The sequence below is a fragment of the Gadus morhua genome, chromosome 4 (assembly GCF_902167405.1).
Source record: "Gadus morhua chromosome 4, gadMor3.0, whole genome shotgun sequence".
In the NCBI taxonomy this organism is placed as follows: Eukaryota; Metazoa; Chordata; class Actinopteri; order Gadiformes; family Gadidae; genus Gadus; species Gadus morhua.
Window position 1 is genome coordinate 4252985 of NC_044051.1, and position 23640 is coordinate 4276624.

The 23640-nt window shown below is 45.5% G+C and overlaps 1 protein-coding gene across 1 annotated transcript; it reads left to right on the plus strand.

The window, feature by feature from the left end:
- The first annotated feature begins 239 nt into the window (after positions 1 to 239).
- kiaa0930 lies at positions 240 to 23154 on the plus strand. Its single transcript, XM_030355067.1, has 10 exons — positions 240 to 914; positions 8943 to 9091; positions 12122 to 12226; positions 14288 to 14365; positions 15002 to 15103; positions 16382 to 16522; positions 17118 to 17306; positions 19243 to 19402; positions 20045 to 20203; positions 20673 to 23154. Exons 1-10 carry the CDS (start codon positions 764 to 766, stop codon positions 20711 to 20713), a joined length of 1275 nt encoding a protein of 424 aa, XP_030210927.1. The 5' UTR covers positions 240 to 763; the 3' UTR covers positions 20714 to 23154.
- The last annotated feature ends 486 nt before the right edge of the window (positions 23155 to 23640 follow it).

Genomic DNA, 23640 nt, shown 5'->3' on the forward strand with positions numbered 1-23640 from the left:
TAATACCCGGGTTAAACATCAGCCTCGTATTAAGCGTTGGCATGACGTCATTTAAATTGCTAAAAGTGATCAGCAGTTCTCCTCGTGACGGTCAAAGTAAGGGGGCCGCCGGTGCGCCAATTCATGCTGCAACCATGACGTCGCTGGCCAGGGACCCTCCGCCCAGCGTTGCCAGATTGGGACAGATTTCCCGCCCAATCTGGCAACACTGGCTGCAGCGAGCTTCAGCCAATCTGGCAACACTGCCTCCGCCCATACTCGGTGTGTAGACGAAGTGTACACAGTGTGACAGTGGCATGGGTGAAGAAACGAAGAAACACAAAGGACAACCACAACGTGTTGCATCGTGACAATGTCCTCATTACCGCGTGTGGACCGTAAAACGCCGTGAAGGCGGATCTTCCTGAAGGTAGATGTGAACCGGGAGGTTTGCCTTTAAATCCAGCGCGATAGTGTCGGCATTACAGGAAGTGCAACTAGGGGGGGGGGGGGTCCTATATTCCAGCTGATCTCTTATGATCTCCTGTCCAGACGCGGACAGACGGAAGTGATATCTGCTGTGCAGCTTCCCGGCTCTGTGCAGATCTCGGGTGTGAAGGGGACCACCTCCCATCAGGGACACATGCATCAGGAATACGTTGGAAGAAGTCAGTACGGGGACCGCATCGGTACCCCCCCCTCCCTCATCCATCCCCTCGTCGACCTGTAAACCCCGTCCGGGTACGATCGGCTTCGTGGGAACTGTCATGATCCCAGTTTCGGGATGGCATCCTTTCCGAGTTTGTCTAGCCAGGTCGTCAGGGCAACAACGGAGGAGGAGAACGGAGAGCTGGACCAGTCGCTCCAGCAGATGCTGAAGGCGATCGCCGACGAGCGCAACCGCCTCAACATCAGACAAGAGATAAGCGGACTCGGTAAGGAAGCCGGATGGGCCGAAGTTCCCCACCGGGGGGAAAAGGGATCTATTATAATCAGGGCTGGGTTTGTCATCAAAAGGCTTAGCCCAGATCTGTCTGTCTGTCTTATCTATCGGTCTAGCCAGTGGCTGCTGATTTGTCTATCTACCTTGCTGTCAATCGATCTACACATTTGATCAGATAGGAATGAGATAACCAATGGGGTTGCTATCTGAAGCCTTGTGATTTATTTCCTCTGATTAACATTAATGGATTCGGCGTCTCCCTTTTTTGTAAAGCAAGCTTCTAGTTAATTCTTTACTTCACAACCTTGTATCTGAACGAGTTTAACTTTTTCTTTTAAACCTCTTTACTGTATCTAACCTACTGTATCAGGTCAGCTGACATGGAAAGGTTGTGTCTCTTGGCTGCGTTTACACCACGAGGCCTCTGCTGTCGGTAGACAACCCAGTGGGAATCCAATCATGGCTGATAATGATTTGTGGTTCTGATAGATTTTCCTGTCCCCTTTTTCTATTGATTTTATGTTGGCAATGTTGTGTCAAGGGTTGTCAAATGCGACAAAAGTGCAATCACTTTGGTCAGACATGGACGTTTCCAAAGGGTCACGTCAACATCATTGATGTCATTGTTTGCTGGGAAATAAACCGGAAGAACATCGTTCCTGTACAAGGTAAAAGCGGCATAGATCTCATCAAAACAGACATTGCCCATATTGCACCCGAACATTGTGGTTCATAGTGCTGGTGTCAACCACTGCCAACAGGCATCAGGAAGTGATGTGGATGATGCAGAAAGCAAACTGCTGTTGGCACTATCTAAAATGTCTCCCTTCTGCCACCATAGACTTTAGCCCCACTCACAAACTTGGCTTCAGCACTTCTCCTTTTAGACCCCCCCCCCACCATGCCAGCCCCCCCCCCCCCCTTTAAGCTGAGCATCTCCAGGGGACAGCCACCCGTCGCCCTCGATGTCACTTAAAGGCAGCGAAGACGAGAGTACAATTACACTTGAGCCGGCCCCGTGCATGTCCCCCGGTGTGCATATGTGCACGTGCTGCACTCTCATCAGCCACCCGCTCAGAGTGACGAGGACGCAGAGTGCAGAAGTATGAATGGGCAGAGCTACAGAACAATCCGACTAACCCGTGGTACGGACTCATGGTAAATAGACTGAATTCAAGGAGCACTTTTCTAACCAGCGGCCGCTGCTTAAAGCACGCCGCGCATTCGTCGGAGTGTTGAATTTGTCTGCCGTTTACAGCCCACGTCGTGGTCCTGTGGGTCGCTTGCTTCACTTGAAAGGTCGCTCAACAGCAGATCAACCCCCCCCCCCAGGACTCGACTCGACGCGCCTTGCGTCTTGTGGTTATCATGTGATCAGAGGTGGAAGGCTGGGCAGCGGAGAGTGAGATTTCACCGTGGCCTCCCTCCAGCTGCCCTTGGTCGTGGAGGCTTCTTCCAAGGCCAGGCAGCCGGCCAAGAACGCTGTGTTGACATCGGAGGATCTCTGGTGTGGGGTTGTTAACGAGGGGGGGTGATTGGCGAACCCGACGTCCACATCTCCGTCTGTCGGATCAATTCGGGGTAGACACGTAGAAGCGCATGTGCCACAAACATGTTTCCGTGCAATGCAGCTCCGTTCGGGAGGTCACGATCACGCAAGAATCCATCTTGGCTGACTTCAGGTTATGTTCTTGTGGCTGAACCATAGTGGTTCAGACCAATCAGCGTCCTGCTATGAGGAACCATGTGATCTACGGGATGTGTGATAAAGGGTGATAGACCTATGGTTCATCCTAATAATCTGGCAATAATTTTACTAAGTCCCTGCCCTTTTCCAATATAAAAGGTTTCATAGTAAGCGTCCCATGTGGTTTTGTTTAACCAACCACCTGGCAGTTCAGATGAACACCTGCGTCCCTCAGTCAGAGACACACATATGTCGTTTGCAGAGAAAGTCTGTCAGGGGAAATGAAAATCCAATTTCTGTTTTCATTGTGTCTTTAAAGCTGATTAGGATCGGCACTTTAATGGCGCCAGATGAACCATCTCTATTCTTCTTCCGCTGGGATGCAAAGTCCTTAAAACAACAATATATGCTATAGTGTAGCATCGCAGTCAAGCGTGGCACCAACAATTGTACTTTGACACATTTTGAATACAATATCTTTCTCCAGTAAATGGGGCTTTGTTATTTGGGTAAAAATGTGTCTTTGGACTAAAATTCAGTGGTTAAGGCTGAGATAGCAGCTGGTGTAGCTTCTTTTAAACCGGGTGAAGTAACTATTGATTATGGAAGCATTTAACTGAGCTGTGCTAACAGGAGGAAAATGACCTGAATTAGCAAGGGGAAGGTGTCCCAGTCTGATTGCAGGCCCACGCTGAGTAGGACTGCATCAGATTAACAACTGAAAAAAACAAAACACCCATCTGTTTGTATCGCTGAGAACCAATGAATGCAACACACACACACACACACACACACACACACACACACACACACACACACACACACACACACACACACACACACACACACACACACACACACACACCCCTACGTCTGCAAACCAAGAGTGAATTTTATGAATGACTTCTACTAGTAGTGTTTATGACTACTGCTTAATGAGGGAATATTACGGTAGCAATAGTGTGTGTGTGTGTGTGTGTGTGTGTGTGTGTGTGTGCGGGGGTGGAGGAGTTTACTAGTATTTCAACTCTGTTGAGTAGCAGATAACCTTGGCCTATGTGTCGAGACATAAACAGCTCTTACACACACTCCACGTGAGGCCTATCGATGGTGACACCTCTGCTTTTAGCCTCTTCGCTTGAGGGGGGGGGGGGGGGGATGCAGCCTTGATCCCTGTCAGTCTGTTTCTTATGTAACCGACTTCGAATGCCAAACAACCCCCCCCCACCCCAAATAATTCCTTTTCAAACAATGCTGGCTTCATCTCTCCACAAGCCAAGCCTACACCGTTGGCCTCAGTCCTACACCGTTGGCCTCAGTCCTACTTTATCCTGTTGACTCCAGCTTGTGCAGCAGTGCCTCTCAATCTCCTCCTGAACAGAGCAGAGATGATGGATATATTTAAGAACCAAGGTGGGCTTCTATAAATAGCACCTGTGTTCGCTCCGTTTGATTCGGATCAGCTTTGCCGTTATACGCCGAAGATGACGCCACACTGTTTCAGTGCATGTTCTTTTTCTTGGGGTGTCCTATTTTAAAAAGGCTCACAGGCTCAACACTGAAAGTAGAAACATGTGGCCCACGCCAACGCTGGTGATGAGAGACACTGGTTTCGCAATCGGTTGTGCAACTATGTTTATGATTCAGGTTCGAGTCAAATTCCTCGGTGGTGTTATGTACCCCTTAGGCGTTGGCAAGCTAGCTGAGTTTGGCGTGTGTATCATTGGGGGGGGGGGGGGGGGGGGGTGGAGCCCTTGTTGACTGTGCTATATTTGCCATTGTCTCCTCTAGTTAGCTTAGCTTATAATGTAAGTTTTGCTGACACATTAGTACGAGTGCTCAGCTTGGACCTGACTTCTGCTGACAGCAGAGGGAAGGGTTACCCTCACCTTGTTCTTCTCAAGGCCCCGTCGATTGATCAATGACTGAACCGCTGCCATAAGCCATCAAACGAGACGGTGCGGCACTACACAGCAACAGTAAAAGGAACGCTTACACAGGCTTATAAACGTTTGTCCGCTTATAGATAAGTGCTACCATTCGTGAGGCTTTTAGGAGGGTTTTACAAAATATGACTCAAATGCAAGGAGTGCAATGAGTTGTTGTTTTTAGAAAGCAGTATAAAGTGGACCTTCTCGATGATGCTAACCCTAACCTTGTCAAATGTACAATGATTCAGTGTTTGAATAAAAGCATTGCAATACTCCATATAAACCGTAAGCATATCGCTCTTAGTATTAGAGAAACGGTACGTAAATAGTACATGTAACGTAGAAGTACAAAAATAAACCCACATCTCTGCATTGGAATTGATCCCGGTTTCCGGAAGCTTCTCGGATCTTGGAAACCAACCATAGCTCTCGTGGACGAGGAAGACCGGCAGTACAGGTGTTGTATATCTCAGTGGGCACTGGGCACTGTTCCTGCTTTATGCTGCGTTGTCTTCGCTTCCTGATTTTGTGCTTGTTAAAGCACAACTACACCTGAGCCACTATAGCACCGTGTCAATGGATTTATAGAAGGTATAGGAGGCCGTTTGTCTCACTCTATATATCTCTGGCTCCCCTGCTGCCTGCTCCAGCCGTGCTCTTCTTGTCTTTGCCTCAGCCCGCTTACGTGACCACTCCGCAACGTTTTGAATGCATTTTTAATGCGGGCCATGGCTAATTCAATCTGCATAATTGTTCATACTGCTGCTGCATTATTTATCCAATGTGTGGGATATCAAATTCATCCCTGCGCTATGAATCCGCTGCAGGTTGGATCATAACGCGTAAGCAGTGTGGTTTTATGATAGTGTCATAATTCATCATATCGCATGTCATACGGTGACGACATCATTGCAATTTAGGAGTATTATTATTTTATTTATTCAGGGGGGGCTATTCTCTCTTGTTCAATGACCCCCTGATTACAACATACAAATAAAAACAGATGTACAAATGTACCATAGATAAACAGTAGTTCCAACAACCAGAACAACATTTCAATTCATATAAATAATGCAATTTCTATTGTGCTAGGCCCCATATTCATTTTAAGAGTTGACATTTGGCGAAAAAAAAAAAAGAGGGAATATTCTGCTGGTTAATACTCCTCTAGCTGGAGGGCAAAGAGGGGTTTTGGCAGCGTTGAGCTTAACTGCGGTGCTGTGTCTTTACAGTGTGTTTCTCCTGGTAATGGCCGCATCCTTCCTCACCTCGGCATGCATTGATTTCCACATTGATCTCATTTCCCCCCCAAAATATCCCAAGCCAAGTCCTGGCCTTGGATCATGTCCGTTTTTTATTTTTTGGTTGGGGGCCAAAACTAAATCGTTAATGCAAAGACGCGGCTGCTCTGGTAAGCCTGGAGGGAACATGCTAGCTTCTAGCTGCTATCTGTGTGAACCTGAGATGTTAACGGCTTGCGAGAGCATCAGCCATGCTCAACACGCCGTATCCATTCGAGCCATTTTCAGGACATTAATAGAAAATCACACGAAATGTGAATTCTGTCCCAGACTTTTATGAGCTGTTTTTTTTTTCCACCAACATCAACCTCTGGGTCCCTCAGATTTAATCAGACCGGACACCATCCCCAGTGGCCCAAAGGCTCAACCTTAAATAAAACAATGTCCCAGGGCTGGTACAGAGTCGAATCATCATCCTTTTCAGTTGCTGTTAACCTCATGCTTGTTTGTGATCGTATTGTTCCAAAGGGAAGAATAACATTGTGGTGTTGTTGTGCGTGCGTGCGTGCGTGCGTGCTGGAGTTTGCATGTAATGAGTGTGGAGACTGGGGGGCATTTTCCTCTCGCATGGGCGGTGAAGGCGCGTTCATCGCCCTCGAGCATGCGTCTGCCAGGGGACTCTTGGGGGGGGGGGGGGGGGTTCTGGACAATAACAGTCCAGATTCTCTGGATCCTGAAACGTCCTCCAACGACATTAGCGCTCGGATGGATCGAAGCAAACACGGTTTTGGTGCCCTGGTCCGATATTGACCGGGCCTGACCTAACTCGATCACATCCCACCATCAAATGAATTGAGATGCCAATGAGTGAGGCTAATGCACCGAGAAATCCAACGCAAGGATTTATTTGTCATTGTGAACATGGGGGAGGGAACCAAATGCATCTATTACTACTACTACCAGTACTACGAGAACTACTACTACTACTACTACTACTACTACTATTACTACGAGTACTGCTATGATTACTACTACTACTACTACTACAATAACTACTACTACTACTACTACTACTACGAGTACTGCTATGATTACTACTACTACTACTACTACTACTACCAGTACTACAATAACTACTACTACTACTACTACTACAAGTACTACTATTACTACGAGTACTGCTATGAGTACTACTACTACTACTACCAGTACTACGAGAACTACTACTACTAATACTACTACAAGTACTACTATGAGTACTACTACTACCACTATCAGTACTTTCAGTAGAGTGTTTCTGTTTGTACACAGACTCTCTTGGCAAGCACACTCGTGCTGCGGTAAATCACAACGCGAGAGACCCGTATCTCTTAACATAGGTATTTTCCCACAATATCGTTCATCGCAGAGGAGAGCGGAGATGGTCTTCCGGTTTCTCTCGCCGTAGCGTTGGCTATGCTGCAGGCCAAATGATGGAGATAGCCATCCATAATAGTAATTAACATTGTGTAGCATATTATCCTAGTTGGTCGACCTGGTGATTGTTAGTGCTTGGCACTCGGTTCTATGAACATCCTTTCTGCACCGACAGCGATATATTTTTGTTCCTCTTTCTTCTGACAAATGTTCTGATTGTAAGTCGCTTTAGATAAAGGCGTCTGAATGCCCTAAATGTAAATGTAACCAGCCCTGGTAGAGGAACCAGAGATACAAGGCAGACAGAACCAGTTTTGTAAACCCAGCGTTTCCAAAGTCCATGTCTAAATGACTGGCTGTTTTTGGGGTCAAGTTGTTGGTTAAACCTGTCTGCCATGTTCTCATAGGAACAGGATCCAATATGAAATCACACGGTACAAAACTCTTAGTTTCGTTTCAGCTGTTTTGCAATTATTCCAACAGTAGGCAGGATGGGACGTGAGCGAGTGATTCAAACATTGATGTGCTTCACTTGTCTGTGTTTTATAAACCATGCACTGAGTGACATTCAGTTGAAGAGACGTTGGCTCCATTTGGGCATAAACGTCCCTTCAATTGATCTAAAATTACCCTGAAACGTCAAGGCAACCAAACCGCAGCTTCTATAGTATTCATGTGCACTCGTAGGCAGTATGGAAAGACCGTTGTACTTTCTGTCTTCTGGCAAAAAGGCTGACTACTCGGAACAGAACACTGGTTTGATTGTAACATGTTTTAGATGACTGCATACTATAGCCTCACCACATGGCTTGCTGTGTTCTGTCTGATATGAATCTGTTCCATTTTAAAATAACCGGTTATCAACCCGTATGGCTTTGTTGGAGACAGTGTGGGTGCTTAGTTCTGATTGCATGAATCGGCACTCAGTGTTAAAACAGGGGGTGGCCCGATGCAGTGGACACGCATGCACGCACGCACACACACACACACACACACACACACACACACACACACACACACACACACACACACACACACACACACACACACCTGCTGACCTGCACCCTTGCGGGGGCCACCTGCATTGCAGCACCTTTGGGTGCTACCCTTCATACTGACCAGACAAGCCGGCGCGCTGGATACGGTTGCCTGGCAACCAGGCAGAGAGATGATGATGATGATGATGATGTGAATGATGCTGATGACGTTGTATCAGGCGAAGGACCCCCCTCCCTCATATCTGGGGGAGATGGGGGGAGGGGGAGTTCCCTCTAAATACAACAACAAACTGTACTATTTCATCATGTTCAGCGCTCATGTCTTCCTTTAAGCATGTGATCAAAGAGTGATGTATAATGCATTAAACACCTATTTTAGGCATGTGCTATTCTATTCTGGGGCAGGATTGTATCCTCATAACATTATTAAGAATATACATGTTTTGGCTATTCACCTCACTATTTACACTTTACATTTTATTGTAATACTTTTCTCTCTTTTATGCTTCTGTATACTATGACTTCTCTTCATGTGCCTTTTTTTTTAACGTTGTTTTTTAAATTTAATTATCAGCAATTTATCAGCAACTCCATTAAGCCTTTTTTTTTATGTTCACCTGCATCTACATGATTTATAAATAATTGAACAAAATACAATTCAAATAAAGAATAAAAACAAAACAATAGATCAGATATATATTTTCAATAAAAATACTAAACTATGTTTCTGCTTCCGTGTTTCCGCAGGCTGCTTCAAGGACGACCGCATCGTGTTCTGGACGTGGATGTTCTCCACGTACTTCATGGAGAACCGTGCGCCCCGGCAGGACGACATGCTGTTCTACGTGCGGCGGAAGCTCTCCTACGTCGGCGCGGACAACACCGAGGGCAAGAAGGTGAGGAGGAGTGGTTCCATTAACTCGGTCAAGGGCTCTCTATGGGCTTTTTATGGTCCCACATTCCCGCAACGCAAGGGAGATACGGACCCCTTACGTCCTTGCGGACCCTCCTTGCGTCCGCCGCATGGGCCGGACGAGCGCCTCCAAAAAATGTTAACCTTCCGTTGAGGCGGCGCAGCAGCAAGGGCTGTGATTGGTCCGCTTACTAAAACCCGACACAGAACGATACACGTTCACGACTGCGTTGAAGCGTCTGCGTGGTCATTGCGTTGCGGTGATAGTTCCCTCATAGGGAACTATCAAGTGTGCTCTTGTATCAGCATTCAGTACTTCAGATGTGTAACCTTTGTTGTCGTGGCTGTTGACACTGCGATGAGCAATGGTTGGATTGAGGTCAGAGACTGACGCGGGTGCGGTGAAGTCACCCATGGAGACCGTGCCTGGGGTCTGACAGTACGCCGTGTGTGTGCGTGTGCGTGTGCGTGTGCGTGTGTGTGTGCCACTCATCTCATCTGCCTGCACAGAGAGAGAGAGGGAAACGAGGGTGGGTGGACTGGAGATGCATAATCTGGGTTTAAAGGGCGAGAACGTGGTGGAACGTGTTTGTCATCTAGACTGATGATACATCGCCCCTGGCCAGAGACTCAGTGACTAAAAAGGCACCAATAATTATGTTATAACTGTTAAGTGCCCTATATACAAGCACACTGCCTACTGTAAATGGTAAATGGACTGCATTTATACAGCGCTTTTCTAACAATTGGCCACTCAAAGGGCTTTACAACACTGCCTCACATTCCCCCATTCATACACACATTCACACCCCGACGGCGGAGTCAGCCACTCAAGGTGAAAGCCAGCTCGTCGGAAGCAGTTAGGGTTGTGTGTCTTGCTCAGGGACACCTCGACACTTAGCTAGGGGATCGAACCAGCAACCTACCCGTTACCAGCCAACACACCTTACCTCCTGTGCCACATGCCGCCCAATACTGTAATGTTATAGTTTCTTAGGAATGGTTAAAGGAAGCTACAGATTATGTAATAACTGTTTAGTGCCCTATATGCAAGCATACTGCCCAGTGCCTACTGTAGTGTTCCCAGTGTCTGAGTTACTGTTAAAGGAAGCTATAGTTACTATAAAGTCTTTATTTCCCTTTGTATTGGCTACTGTAGTGTTCCTAGGGCTTTTGTTAGAATGCTAATGTCACAGCCTAACGATAAAACTATTGTATTGAGATTTACCGTAAAGAAATCCGCGAGCAAGCATCGAAATGAAATCAAATGAAAAATAAAAACAATCAATATTATATTGTTTCGTACCGTACTGTTGATTATTATTCATGGTTTCACCCCACGGTCAGGGAGTGGTTGTACTGCATTATTGCCCCCTCGGACCCCTGTCTGTCCGTCCAGCCCCTCATTGATTAAACATTAGGGAGAATATGAGGTCAAAGTCGCAAAGAACTTTATGATGAACTTATGAATGAATTATTAGCCTGCCCCCAGGGCCAGAAGGATGGGCGTAGGTCCGTCTCAGTAGGACCATGACTCACTTCTACTGCTGCAGTCTTTGCCCTCCCCCCAAAAGGAGGGCAAAGACAGAAATTGCCAGAAATTGTTTTTTTTTTTATATTTCCCCCAGAGTGGCTTCATAACTTCCTGCTAATTAGAATATTTTGAGATTTGTATTATCATTCCCTGGATGATAAACTGCTGTGAGGCAGCTCGCTGTGTGAGAACGATGTTCTTGGTTCATTAGTGTGTTGGCCTGCTTTTCCTTTTTCTTGTTTAATTAATTACAACAACCAGCTCACGTCTTGTGGTGTAGGACATGAATTATGCTTTAAAAGCTTGTGACGTTTGTGAATATATCATCAACGTTGGGCGATATCAAAAAAATTGGAAAAAGCCTTGCATAATCCATGGTGAATTCATGCATTAATAAAGAAGGCAGGTTTTAACTAGCTGAGTTGCACTACGGTCTGAAGTCCCTGAAGTAAACTACAGCGATGTACAAGCTAGTCCTCAGATACGGTCTATCTGCAACTGGGTGGAATCGTCTGAATACACACACACACACACACGCGCGCGTGCACTAACAATCTCTGTGGCGTCACCAATGCAAATACACAAGACACATACTCGTAATAATGTGTCACCATGGCAACCATCCCATCCTCCTTAACACTGAAGCGCTTCTATTGTCACGACCCGCCCCTCAGAACGGAGATAAAAGCCAACGAGATGAGATGAATGAGGTACGCCTCGACACTCGGCCAGGAGGAGCCGGAGATCGAACCAGCAACCTTGCGGTTACCAGCCTCCCGCTCAACCTCCTGAGCTACAGGCCTCCCTATCCTCATAATATCTTTTTGCGCCTACTCCAATGGCGATTGCATGTTTTTATGTTCCTAAACTGATTGTTGGTCGCTTTTCAAATAAAAACGTCCAACAGCGAAAGATCAGGCGAACTTGGTAAACGCGTGAAATGAGCACTGTGATTTTCGCCGACCGACAGTTGGGAAAATATTAGGGATGCAACGAAATGAAAATTCTTGGCCGAAACCGAAACCGAAAATATACTGAAACAGTTGGCCGAAAGCCGAAAAAGAATACCGAATGTGGCTTTTGCTGTTTTTCATTCATTTTGCTTTAATTTTTCACCATTGCATAAATCAAACAATTAAATGTCCTTTTATAAATTTTTTGTCCTGCTTTTCAATAAAAAAAATCAATTACAAATTGTAATACAAAATATTTATTTAATACTGAACGTTTTCTAACATTCCAGCAGACCTTATAGCAAGAATTTAAGAACAATGTACCTTTTAAATAAATGAGTAAAACTATTTTTTTTAAAATGAAAAATAAAAATGTTCGGTGTACTATTTTCAGCCTTTTTACTCCTTCGGCCGAAACCGAACATTATGTTTTAGGCAATTTTCGGCCGAACATTTTCGGTGGCTGAATATTCAGTGCATCCCTAGAAAATATTTAAACATTGAAGTTTGTGTGTTTGTGTGTCAGGTGGAGGTGGAGGTTTACAGGCGCGACTCCAAGAAGCTGCCGGGCCTCGGCGACCCCGACATCGACTGGGAGGAGAGCGTGTACCTCAACCTGATCCTGCAGAAGGTACCGGAACTCCACCCTTTACACAGAACCCGAACCAGGACCAGAACCTCGCTCCTAAACCACCACAATCCTAGAGAGGCACTAGAGCAGGGGTCACCAACCTTTTTGAACCTGAGAGCTACTTCATGGGCACTGAGTCATACGAAGGGCACCCAGTTTGATACACTCTTCTGAAATATCAAATGTGCTCAGTTTGCCTTTAGTTATATATTATTAATATTGATTAATGATACTCATCTATGTGAATAAACTGATCATGTTAATGATTTCTCACAATAATTATCAACAATGACTTAAAAAAGGTGGGAAAGAGTGGTTCAAGAATGAGTTGTGCCATTTTCAGAACAGGCCTGCGGGCGCCTCATGTGGTCCTTGTGGGCGCCCTGGTGCCCGCGGGCACCGTGTTGGTGACCCCTGCACTAAAGTATCAATGGGGATTTCCTTTCACAGAAACAACCCGTGAAAAGTGTTCCCAAATTGGAAAATAAATCCCGCCCAATCCGGCAAGAGAAGATGTTTCAGTTCCCTCTTTATGGTATGACCCAAAATAAGCAATGGGTGAAACCAACACTTGCAACTTGCTGGAGAGATCATGGGCAGTGTTGCCAGATTGGGCATGAAATATGGCCCAATCTGCATTTTGGGCGGGGATAATGGCCCAATCTGGCAACACTGCCCGTGTACCTGATTGATAACATACCACAGGACACGATACAACTCCCAGAACGTTACTAGGTTTCACGACGGTATTGCGATACACCAACAACGGCCGATACTGGGCGTTGAACCCGAGAAAACAAAGCCACGTTTTCCGAACTATTCATGAATAAAATATTGGTATTGATTAGGGTGTTTTTTGGTGTATGTGATTTGATACCGACAAGGGATAATACCTTCTTTTTTTTTATCTCTCTAGCTAGTTGCAAGTTTTTGTTTGGTTTCACCCGTTTATTTTGGGTGGTAACATAAAACAGGCAACTGAAACCTCTTCCTTTGGGCAACGTTTTTTTGGGCAACTACACAGACTAATAGTAATGCCTCAAAGTTCCTTTTATTTCTTCCCCCCCTGCTCCCAAAGGTCCTGATTGGCTGAAGACCAAAACACAAGGGTGACACATTCTTGCTAGCTAGCTTACATTCCAGTCGCACATGTCTGTCAATTAGAGTACACATGGAGTGGCTCTCAAAAATAAATGTTAGGTTTAGAATACAGTCGAATGTACCAACGGGATTGTGACAAAGAGATTTTTCTGTTGTTGCTGTTATTCTATGTTATACACTTGAGTTTGCAAACAGAATGATAGCACGGTTATTGAATCACACAATTTGACCTTTAGAGTAAGATAAATGTTGTAGAATGAAGTCCTACTCTGTGTTTGTGTGTATATGTGTGTGTGTGTGTGTGTGTGTTAGAAAGGTCAAGCTGTCTTTGTGGTCCGGTGCACGGCTGCATGTGCATATGGTGTATCGCATGATATATAGACCTTGGACATCACAATGCCTCGAGGGAGTTTTCGTTGGCGATACTGAGGCTACGTTTACATGATGACGGTCTGAATAGAAGAGGCAAAAGTGGCATTGCGTCTTCACTTTTTATTCCGCGTTTAGAAGAGCGTTTTCGGGAGGAAATCTTCCTTCTTCTCTTATCTGCGCCGCGAAAACCAAAACATCATCTCATCATAGTCATCATCTCTGTGATACTGTCACTACACCGCTACCTTCCACATGTGAGTTCTATCACATTCATGTGACCAAAGTAAAAGAAAATCCTCTGCCTTCCTTACTGCACAGCTTATGTACGAACTACGGTATAATATGTTGGTTGAAATAGGTACAGAAGCACGTTTTAAAATATTACATTTATCAAGTCCATATTAAAATGAAGATACATTGTGGTTTTAAACTGGCCGGGAAAACACAAACAATACAATTCACTTATAATTCAACCTGAACCAGCCTTGGGCTCCATGTGTTTGAGCCTTTGGTGGGACAAGCGGGTTTGAAGTCTATTTATGAACGTGACCGTGAGCTAAAGCCCTGATTCCCTTTGCTGTGTTCCAGCTGGACTATGTGGTGACCTGCGCTGTGTGCACGCGCTCCGACGCAGGGGACATACACATCCACAAGAAGAAATGTCAGGTGAGATCACCCCCTAGCTAGCTAGCTACGTTACTGGGTAGATACAGGGTGTTGGACTTGAGGAAATGAAGCCACGTTTTTCAAACTATTCATGAATAAAATATTAGCTTCTTATTCATGAACAGCTAGCTAGCTAGCCAGCAGGCTAGCTAATCTGTAGCGCACTCTTTTCTTTAACAACATTAAAGTAATTTAATTATACAGTTAAGAGAAACTTTACCAGGCCAATGTACTGTACACCTTCCTAACCCTGCCGGGTATTATTTATCGAAACACACAACACACCTTCCTGTGACTCTGTTCAAAGGAGAGCTTATTTGTCACAGTGGCGGCTGTGGGAAGCTAAGCTAGCACTTAATGTACACACTTTTTTGCATGTTCTACCTCCTTGCACTTAAAAAAAAGTACTTGGCATTGTGTAGCATCTTATCCTAGCTATCTTTGTTGTATACGGCGAATGGGTTACCCTAGCGATTGTTAGTACCTGGTTCTATGAACATCCTTACTGTGCCGACAGTGAAATGTTGTTGTTTCTCTTCTGAACAATTAACTTACTGTAAGTCGCTTTAAAAGAGTCTGCTAAATGCCCTAAATGTAAGCTAGGCTAATGGTCAGATTTGTTGTCTCGCTCCACAGGAAGTGTTCGCCTCCCCCAGCAAGCACGCCATGGACAGCAAAGGGGAGGAGTCAAAGATGAGCTACCCCAACATCTTCTTCATGATTGACAACTTTGACGAGGTGTGTGCGCGGTAATCGGTTGCGTCCGAAGATGTCAGTGCGTTTAGCTCCGTCAAATTATCATCAATTATGTCGTGGTGGTCGTGCATGACCGATAATTTGTACATTGAATGCATAGCCCGTCACAAAAGCTTCACTAAAGGACACAAAAGGACATATTAAGAAATACGAAGGGGAAATATTAGATGAAATATTTGGTGACTGAGACCACTGCATCTCTGTTCACATCCGGTGATGAGCAGATAGCAGACTCTAGACAGGGCCAGCGTGTTAATTCAGGCTAGCGGTTAGCTCTAGCGCCGGAAGTAGCGCTAAGGCGAGTCAGGGGTGGGGGTTGAGGGGTGGCCTGGCAACTGGAAGGGTGTTTGGATCTATCCCAGGGGCTCCTGATGACAAAGAGACGCTAAGGTGTCCTCAAGCAGACGTTGCACCCACACACACCCCAGTGGTCTACGGACTGCGTATGGATGACAGCGCTGTTTGCGTGTTTATATATTGTGTGTTTGTGTGTGCGTGGGCAGATGTGAGGCATTGACGCTGAGGTGCTATGAGTGTCTGTAACGACCAGGCCATGTGAGTGCTTTTAATTAGCCATTCATGTCTGTAAAATATATCCTCTTTTATATCCATGCTGCGATATTAATCACAGCCTTATTACCTCACCCGAGCCCACAGAATATAAACTCCTGGGGTGACATGAATAAAAAGCGGATCAGCATGAATCTTGTTGGATAAGATGTGCTTTGTTAAACCCGTGCGGACATGTGGGTGTCACGGGACAGGGAAGGGAAGCCAAAACATGCGGGTGTAATCGGTTATACAGGTGGTTGTTGCTTCCCTGTTGAAAACACGAACGCGATGGTTCTGCTGCTTATGGTTTTCAAAGCGTATCTAAAGGTCATCTCTCATCGCTGCCGGCTGGAGCTTGCCTAAATGTATTCTGAAATGTGTGTTTGTGTGTGGTTGCGTGCGTTTGTGCGGTGTGTCTTTGCGTTGGTGTATGTGCGTGCCTCTGTGTGTGTATGTTTGTGTGTGCGTGCTTGTGTGTGTCTGTGTTTGTTTGTGTGTGTGTGTTTGTGCATGACTCTGTATGTGTGTTTGTGTGTCTCTGTCTATGCGTGTGTGTCTATGTTTATGTATATATGTGCTTACACGTGTGTGTGTGTGTGTGTGTGTGTGTGTGTGTGTGTGTGTGTGTGTGTGTGTGTGTGTGTGTGTGTGTGTGTGTGTGTGTGTGTGTGTGTGTGTGTGTGTGTGTGTGCTTATGCGCGTGTGTAGGTGTTCAGCGACATGACGGTGGGCGAGGGGGAGATGGTGTGTGTGGAGCTGGTGGCCAGCGACAAGAACAACACCTTCCAGGGAGTCATCTTCCAGGGCTCCATCCGCTACGAGGCCCTGAAGAAGGTCTACGACAACAGGGTTAGTCAGCAGCCTCTCCAGCCCCCCAGCCCCCAGCCCCCAGCCTGAGGTCCAGAAACACTGCAGTCTTGCATCCGCCTGCAGGGGTCGCTATTGAGTCGATTTTACGTTTTTGTATTGACGCATAGAATGTCTCGTCCGAAACAAACGAAAAGGAAGAATATGTATCCCATGCCTTCTTAAAGATGGTTTTATTTTTTATCAGTTATATTATTTGCATATTCACTTTAGCGACTGACCAGCTGGCTGGAATAAACAACCCCCAAATAAATACCTTAGAGTGTCACTCAGGCCTTTATAACGGATAATAACAGATAAATTGTAGGGAAGATAAATGTTATGTTCATAATCTCAAAGTGTAATGTGATGTTCTCGTTCTCTCTCTCCCTCTTTTATAAGTAATATTAACATAACCTCAAGTGTGTGTTAAGCGATTCATTAGAAAGATTGTGACTGTAGTAATGTAGAAACTAAAGGCTTAACTAGGGGGGTAGTTATGTTTCTTAAAAATGCTATGCAATTTAAAATATTAATGTTATCATATATAAACATGTTATTAACTGTAATTTATACCATATTTCATGCCCCCCCCCAGGTCAGCGTGGCGGCCAAGATGGCACAGCGCATGTCGTTCGGCTTCTACAAGTACAACAACATGGAGTTTGTCCGCATGAAGGGGCCGCAGGGCAAAGGTCACGCCGAGATGGCGGTCAGCCGGGTGCCCACGGGGGACACCTCGCCCTGCGGCACCGAGGAGGACCCCGACTCGCCCGTCCACGAGAGGGTGGGTCTCTGGTTCTCTGGTTCTCTCAATCTCGCTCTGTTGTTCTAGCTCGTACTCGCTTGCTCATTCACTCTTTCGCTCGTTCTCTCTCTCGTTCACTCTCTCTCTCGTTCTCTCGTTCTCTCTCTCTCGTTCTCTCTCTCGTTCTCTCTCTCTCTCTCGTTCTCTCTCTCTCTCTCTCTCTCGTTCTCTCGTTCTCTCTCTCTCTCGTTCTCTCGTTCTCTCTCTCTCGTTCTCTCGTTCTCTCTCTCGTTCTCTCGTTCTCTCTCTCTCGTTCTCTCTCTCTCGTTCTCTCTCTCTCTCGTTCTCTCTCTCTCTCTCTCGTTCTCTCTCTCTCTCTCTCGTTCTCTCTCTCGTTCTCTCTCTCTCTCTCTCGTTCTCTCTCTCTCTCTCGTTCTCTCTCTCTCTCTCGTTCTCTCTCTCTCTCTCTCTCTCGTTCTCTCGTTCTCTCTCGTTCTCTCTCTCTCTCTCGTTCTCTCTCTCTCACTCTCTCATTTTAGGTAACTCTAAAATGATCATGCTTAAGAGTGTTGGTTAGATTTAGTTGAGGAAAGTTGAATTGCTTCAGTCCATCCAGTGATCAAGTTATTTGTTTTTAGACAAGTTGAAAAAGTGCTCCCTCTAGTGGTAGAAAGACGGTGCACGTTTAGCCACAAGCAGAACGAGAGAAGGAGAAAATCACATTAGACTGAGATAAAGAACATTAGAACAGAGAGAGAGAGCGAGAGAGAAAATCCCATTAGATGGAGTTAATAAGATAATGACTAACATGAATAACATTTATCTTGTCGTCTATGAATCTGTTATCCATTACATATGCCTGAGTGGACGCGTGTCCACGCGTCCACTCAGGCATATGTAATGGATAACAGAATGCTGGATTTCCTAAGGAGAGCTTCTTCTACATCTATCTAAATCGTCCATACATCAGACCCCCCCTCATCCTAAATCAACAATATCTGGTCATTTAAGGGCGTTTGCAATCCCCTTCCACCTATAACGAAGTCCAACTGAGTAAAAACATAATCCGCCATACCATTACACCCGCTTTGTGTGGGCGCCGTGTGCGAGAGGAGGCGGAGCCTATACAAACACAAGTGGGCCAGGCCACGGCGGAGCACACAGGGGAGGCAGAACCACGCCGTCCTCCATTATTCATCACCGGGCCAGGCTGAATTATGCATTGTTCTGTACGTGGGCCTGTCCAACCGAGAGAGGGGGTGTGAGTGTGTATGTCGAACTAGCAACCTTCCCGCTACCAGCCACATTCGTGTGTGTGTGTGTGTGTGTGTGTGTGTGTGTGTGTGTGTGTGTGTGTGTGTGTGTGTGTGTGTGTGTGTGTGTGTGTGTGTGTGTGTGTGTGTGTGTGTGTGTGTGTGTGCGCACCTGTCCTTCTACCTTCTCAGACTTGTCCCCCAAAGTGGTTGTGAGTTGAGGCTTAAAACGCGCCAAGCTGGGGTCGCTCACACAAAGCTGCAGGACTGTTTCTGAAAAAGCTGCTCTTTTATAAAACATTTGAAAATATCAGATGTTTTTTAATTATTATCTCTCTCCAAGGTGTACTACATATTCTGTTTATGATAGTTTTACAAGCAAAACGTATTATTTCCTTATTATTAAACCCTTATTTCCTCTCAACTCATTGCGTGGGAAAAGCAGGCCTGAAGCAGTTTAAAAAGCAGTTTAAAAAGATTTTTTTTCGCTCATCGCACGCCGCTGCCGTGCTTTTTAAAGGACCCCTTTTTCTTATGTGTGTGTGATTAGCTTGTTACAAGCTGTTTCAAAATCTGCCATTTCCTGTGTTTTATTTACATCCTATATGGTAGTGTCCATCTAGATGTTAGATGGATAGATCAGCACCGCATTCACATCGCCCGCCTGTACGATGACCGTGCTCTAAAACACGGACCTTTGCGCCCCCTTGTGGCCGCCGCAGGTGACGTCGTTCAGCACGCCGCCCACCCCGGAGCGCAGCCGGCCGTCCTTCTTCTCGCCGTCGCTGCGACGCAAGGCGCCCCGCAACCGCATCGCCGAGATGAAGAAGTCCCACTCGGCCAATGACAGCGAGGAGTTCTTCAGGGAGGACGACGACGAAGGTACGGCCGCCCCTCCCCTCTCCGCAGGGTTTCCCGCTCAAAATGTGGCCGCATTAGCTGATGGCTGATTGGGCCGCCGGCTGGAAAGGTGTAAACGCCCACTTGTGATGTCACTAAAACATGTGGAGTAGGCGGATTTTCGAAACGGCTTGTAACTGCCAATCACACGCACACCTGGTGGTGTAATATCACCCCTTTAGGGCACTTCACATAGTGAGTGATTGGATAGCACACCTCATCCACCAGCAGTGAGGAGGGAAACTACAGTATGCAATCATAGACCAGGGGTTAAAGCACGCCATCTAGTGGTCAAAAAACAACAACATGCCTTTAAACACTGAATTCTGAGGATTTCACACGTTGGTGACTGGCAGTTGTTACACTATGTTCGCATATTCACATTTTCAACCAGAAAACTCCCCCCCCCCCCCCCAAAAAAAAAAAGTCATGAATTATGAATGAGTTTTGACTCTGATCCATTACATATTCCTAGTGTCCATGCGTCCACCACTAGGCATATGTAATGGATCCCAGATAAACAGTCGAGAAGATCAATGTTACGTTCATTATCTCAGTGTGATGTCATGTTCTCGTGTGTTGACCCCCCGTCCCGGGTCGCGACCCCTGACCCCTGATCCCCAGACGACCTCCACAACGCAACCAACCTGCGGTCGCGCTCGCTGTCGGGGACGGGTCGCTCACTGGTGGGTTCCTGGCTGAAGCTGAACCGCTCCGAGGACTACTTCCTGCTGTACTCCCACCTGACCTACGTCACCCTGCCCATCCACCGCATCACCACAGGTCAGAGGTCAAGGGTCGACCATGGGGACTGGGGACGCGGAGGGGTGTGTGAATAAACGTACGGGATGCTCCTTCCTCCGACGGAAATGGAATCTCACCGTTGTTATTAGCATAGCATCGCTATTCACATAGCATATTTTTTGGCATAGCATCGTTTTTAGCATAGCATCAGTGTTAGCATAGCATCGCTATTAGCGTGCATCGCTGCAGACAACGTTTAAATTAATTCACGACAGAAAGTTAAATTGACTACAATTTGATTTGATTTTACATTTATGGGTTGAAATTAATTCTGTAGTCAGTGAATATTTACAGTGTGCTCCGTGACATATACTCTGCAAGCGATTGATTTACTATTAATGTCTCGAATCGCTACTTTTTTAAAGCATTATTGTATGTAATTAAAAGGTTATCATTAACTTGTTTCTTATAATTACTCGGGTGTATTATTATTATTGTGTCCACTCAGACATCTTGGAGGTGAGACAGAAGCCCATCCTGATGACATAGCAGAGCCCCGCCCCGGGCCTGGCTACCAAGTGCCTACCTGCATCAGGGCCGCCTCCTCCTCTCCAACAGCACCACCTAGTGGCACAGCACAGAGGACCCCCGACCACCCCGCTTCAACCGACTCAAACACTAACTAAAAACAGGAGAGGACTCGTTCAGAACCCCGATAACACAAAACCAGCCTCCCATGAAGTGCCTCTTCCTTCAAAACAGTCCAGCGTGGTCGAGGAACAACGGGGAGTTCGGCTTTTTATTTCCGATGCGGACGCGTCGGTTGGTCCTCAGTGCGTCGGATCACTGCCGCAGCGAAAAGAGACACCGGGAACGGGATCTGACCAGGAAGGAATCGTTACAACTTTAATGAATGTCTCGTCTACTTTGTAAATATACATCGCTGCTTATTGATTTATCACCGAGCCTTTTTTTAAGAAAAGGTTCCCCTGCTTTTCGGATACTTTCCGCTCTTTTTCTTAAGGTTTGTTTCGTATGTTGGTTTTGTATTTGTCGTCGACCGCTTCGCCGTGTGATAAAAAGGGATTTTGTGTTTTTAAGGACTTTGTCTGTTTCTTCCAGAGCACTCCGTTTGTGTGTTAAAGGTAGGGTTATGGTTCTTCGTCGACGCAACGCAAGGGGGTTTACGGACCTTGCGGACCTACCTTACGCCCAAAGGCCCTGACGTGCGCCTCCCAAAAATTGTAACCTTGCGTCGAGCCGACGCAGCAGCAAGGGCAGTGATTGGTCCGCTAACATACACCCGACGCAGAACCAAAACAGCGTGGTCATTGCGTTGTGTCAACGTCCAACCATAACTCTACCTTGCAGTTCTAGCTCCGTTCACCACCATAGCTCACTTTAGTATTCCACAGGTGTTATAAATATATATATATATATATATATATATATATAACACATATGTGTTCTTTGGGTATTGTTGAAAATGACTCAGAAATTAGGTGCAGTTCATGTCAATATTCCGTATTTATTTCCGTCATGGTGAAATATGACGACCTTTCCTACCCAGCTTTGTATTATTTTTCAACTAAGCTTAAAATGTTGTGATAAATATTGTCCTCACATTGCTTAGCTTCACTTAGCCAAACAGGTAGAGCAGAGCGTTTTTTGGAACGATTGCAATTTTTCTTTCAGTTAGACGACAAATTAACCCAGTCACCAAACATCCACAAACCTGGTAACCATTTAACATGGGGTAGGCCTACGTATGCCATTAAAGTTCCTCATTGTCTGAAATGCGGCTTCCAGGTGAATTTCAGCCAATCAGATATCTCCCATTCTGTGATTATTCATGATAATAAGAATTACGACCTCAAGATGGATGTAGCATGGCCAGATGATGGGTTCTGGAAGAGTTCCAGGTGTCGTTCTGTTTTATACCACAGCTAAGTGCGTCCTGCTCGTAGCCGAGGTCATTGTGTTCAGGGCAGGACTTGAAGGGAATCCAACACACTTAGGTCCCTAAAGCCTTAAAAATCTGACTACTGTATGTAAAATGTATTTTCTCTTTACCCTGATCTATAAAAATGCTTCATCGTATAATTTGCTGGTCTGTAACTTCTCCTGCTCCTCCTTCTAAATGAAAATGAAACACTTTCAGCGGCCATTGCTGAAGAAAGTCCAGTCACTACTCGTGCTATTAAATGAGACATATTATACCAACAGGTGTGGGTGATTAGCGTTACAAGCGTTTCGAAAATCTGCCTCTTCTGACATCACAAGTGGGTTGGTCCACCTAGATGCATGACGGATAGATAATCACACTCACACCTGGTGGTGTAATATGTCACCTTTTAATTATTAATAGTCAAACAAACGTCTCACCACAGTGAAGGCTTTCAAACGGAGGGCGTGGGACCAGGTGTAATACCCAAAGTTCATCAATTCGATTTTCACGGTGCTGATGTTCAAACAGTGGGAGTAGACCTCGACCAATATACTTTTCCGAGACAAGTCCCAAAGCAGTGTTCAGTGTCTCCATTGTTTTCACTCACACAGTATAAGTGTACACAGGGGGTACCTTTCCCATGTTACGGTAGAGTTGGTCGGACCTTGACGCAACGCAGGGGGGCTTACGGACCCCTTACCTCATTGCGGACCCTCCTTGCGTTCACCGCGGGTTGGTCCGCTAACGTTAACCCGACGCAGAACCAAAACAGGTTCACGACAGCGTCGGAACGAATGCGTAGTCATTGCTTTGCGTCAACGAGCAACCACACAACCCTACCTTTAGCAGCAGTTTGTTGGGAAGTGGAGGGATTTTTGTTTTTTATTCCTTCAGTGTTATACGATTGTGTATCGTTTGTTACAAAAAGGATGAATGTACTCACTTTGGTTGTGTATCAAAGACTGCGTTAACGGCCACTTGACGTGTATAGAAGCAAGTTTAGTTTTGCACTGTAGAAAAATAAAATGCTTTTAGAAAATCATTTGTTGGTTGTTTTAGGGCTATGACAACCTTTGAGTTTATAACTTTGCTTTAGTTGATTACTAACACTTAACCTTTTTTAGGTAATCGTCATGTAAAAAGTCACTCAAGTTGCATCATTTCCAAAACATTTAGCTGTTCTTATTTATTCAAATACATTTTAGAAAAGTGTCGTGTTTGTTTTGATATTTATAACCCTGAAATTATTTATAACCCTGAAGATACTTGTCTTTACCCATTGCACTTTGTTATTATTTTCTATTGTTATTTTGCCAAGACAGAATTGGAAGACGTTTCTACCCTGTTGGTTTAGCAAAACGGCCCATTTTACCAAATATAACTTCCAGAGGGATCTGCTTAAACTGACTGCTATGGTACAATAAATGTACATTCAATAATATAAGCATCATTCAAATCCTTTTCAGTCTCGAAATGATTTGTTATGCCGCATAAAATACCTTATTTATATCTGGCGTGTATAATATTT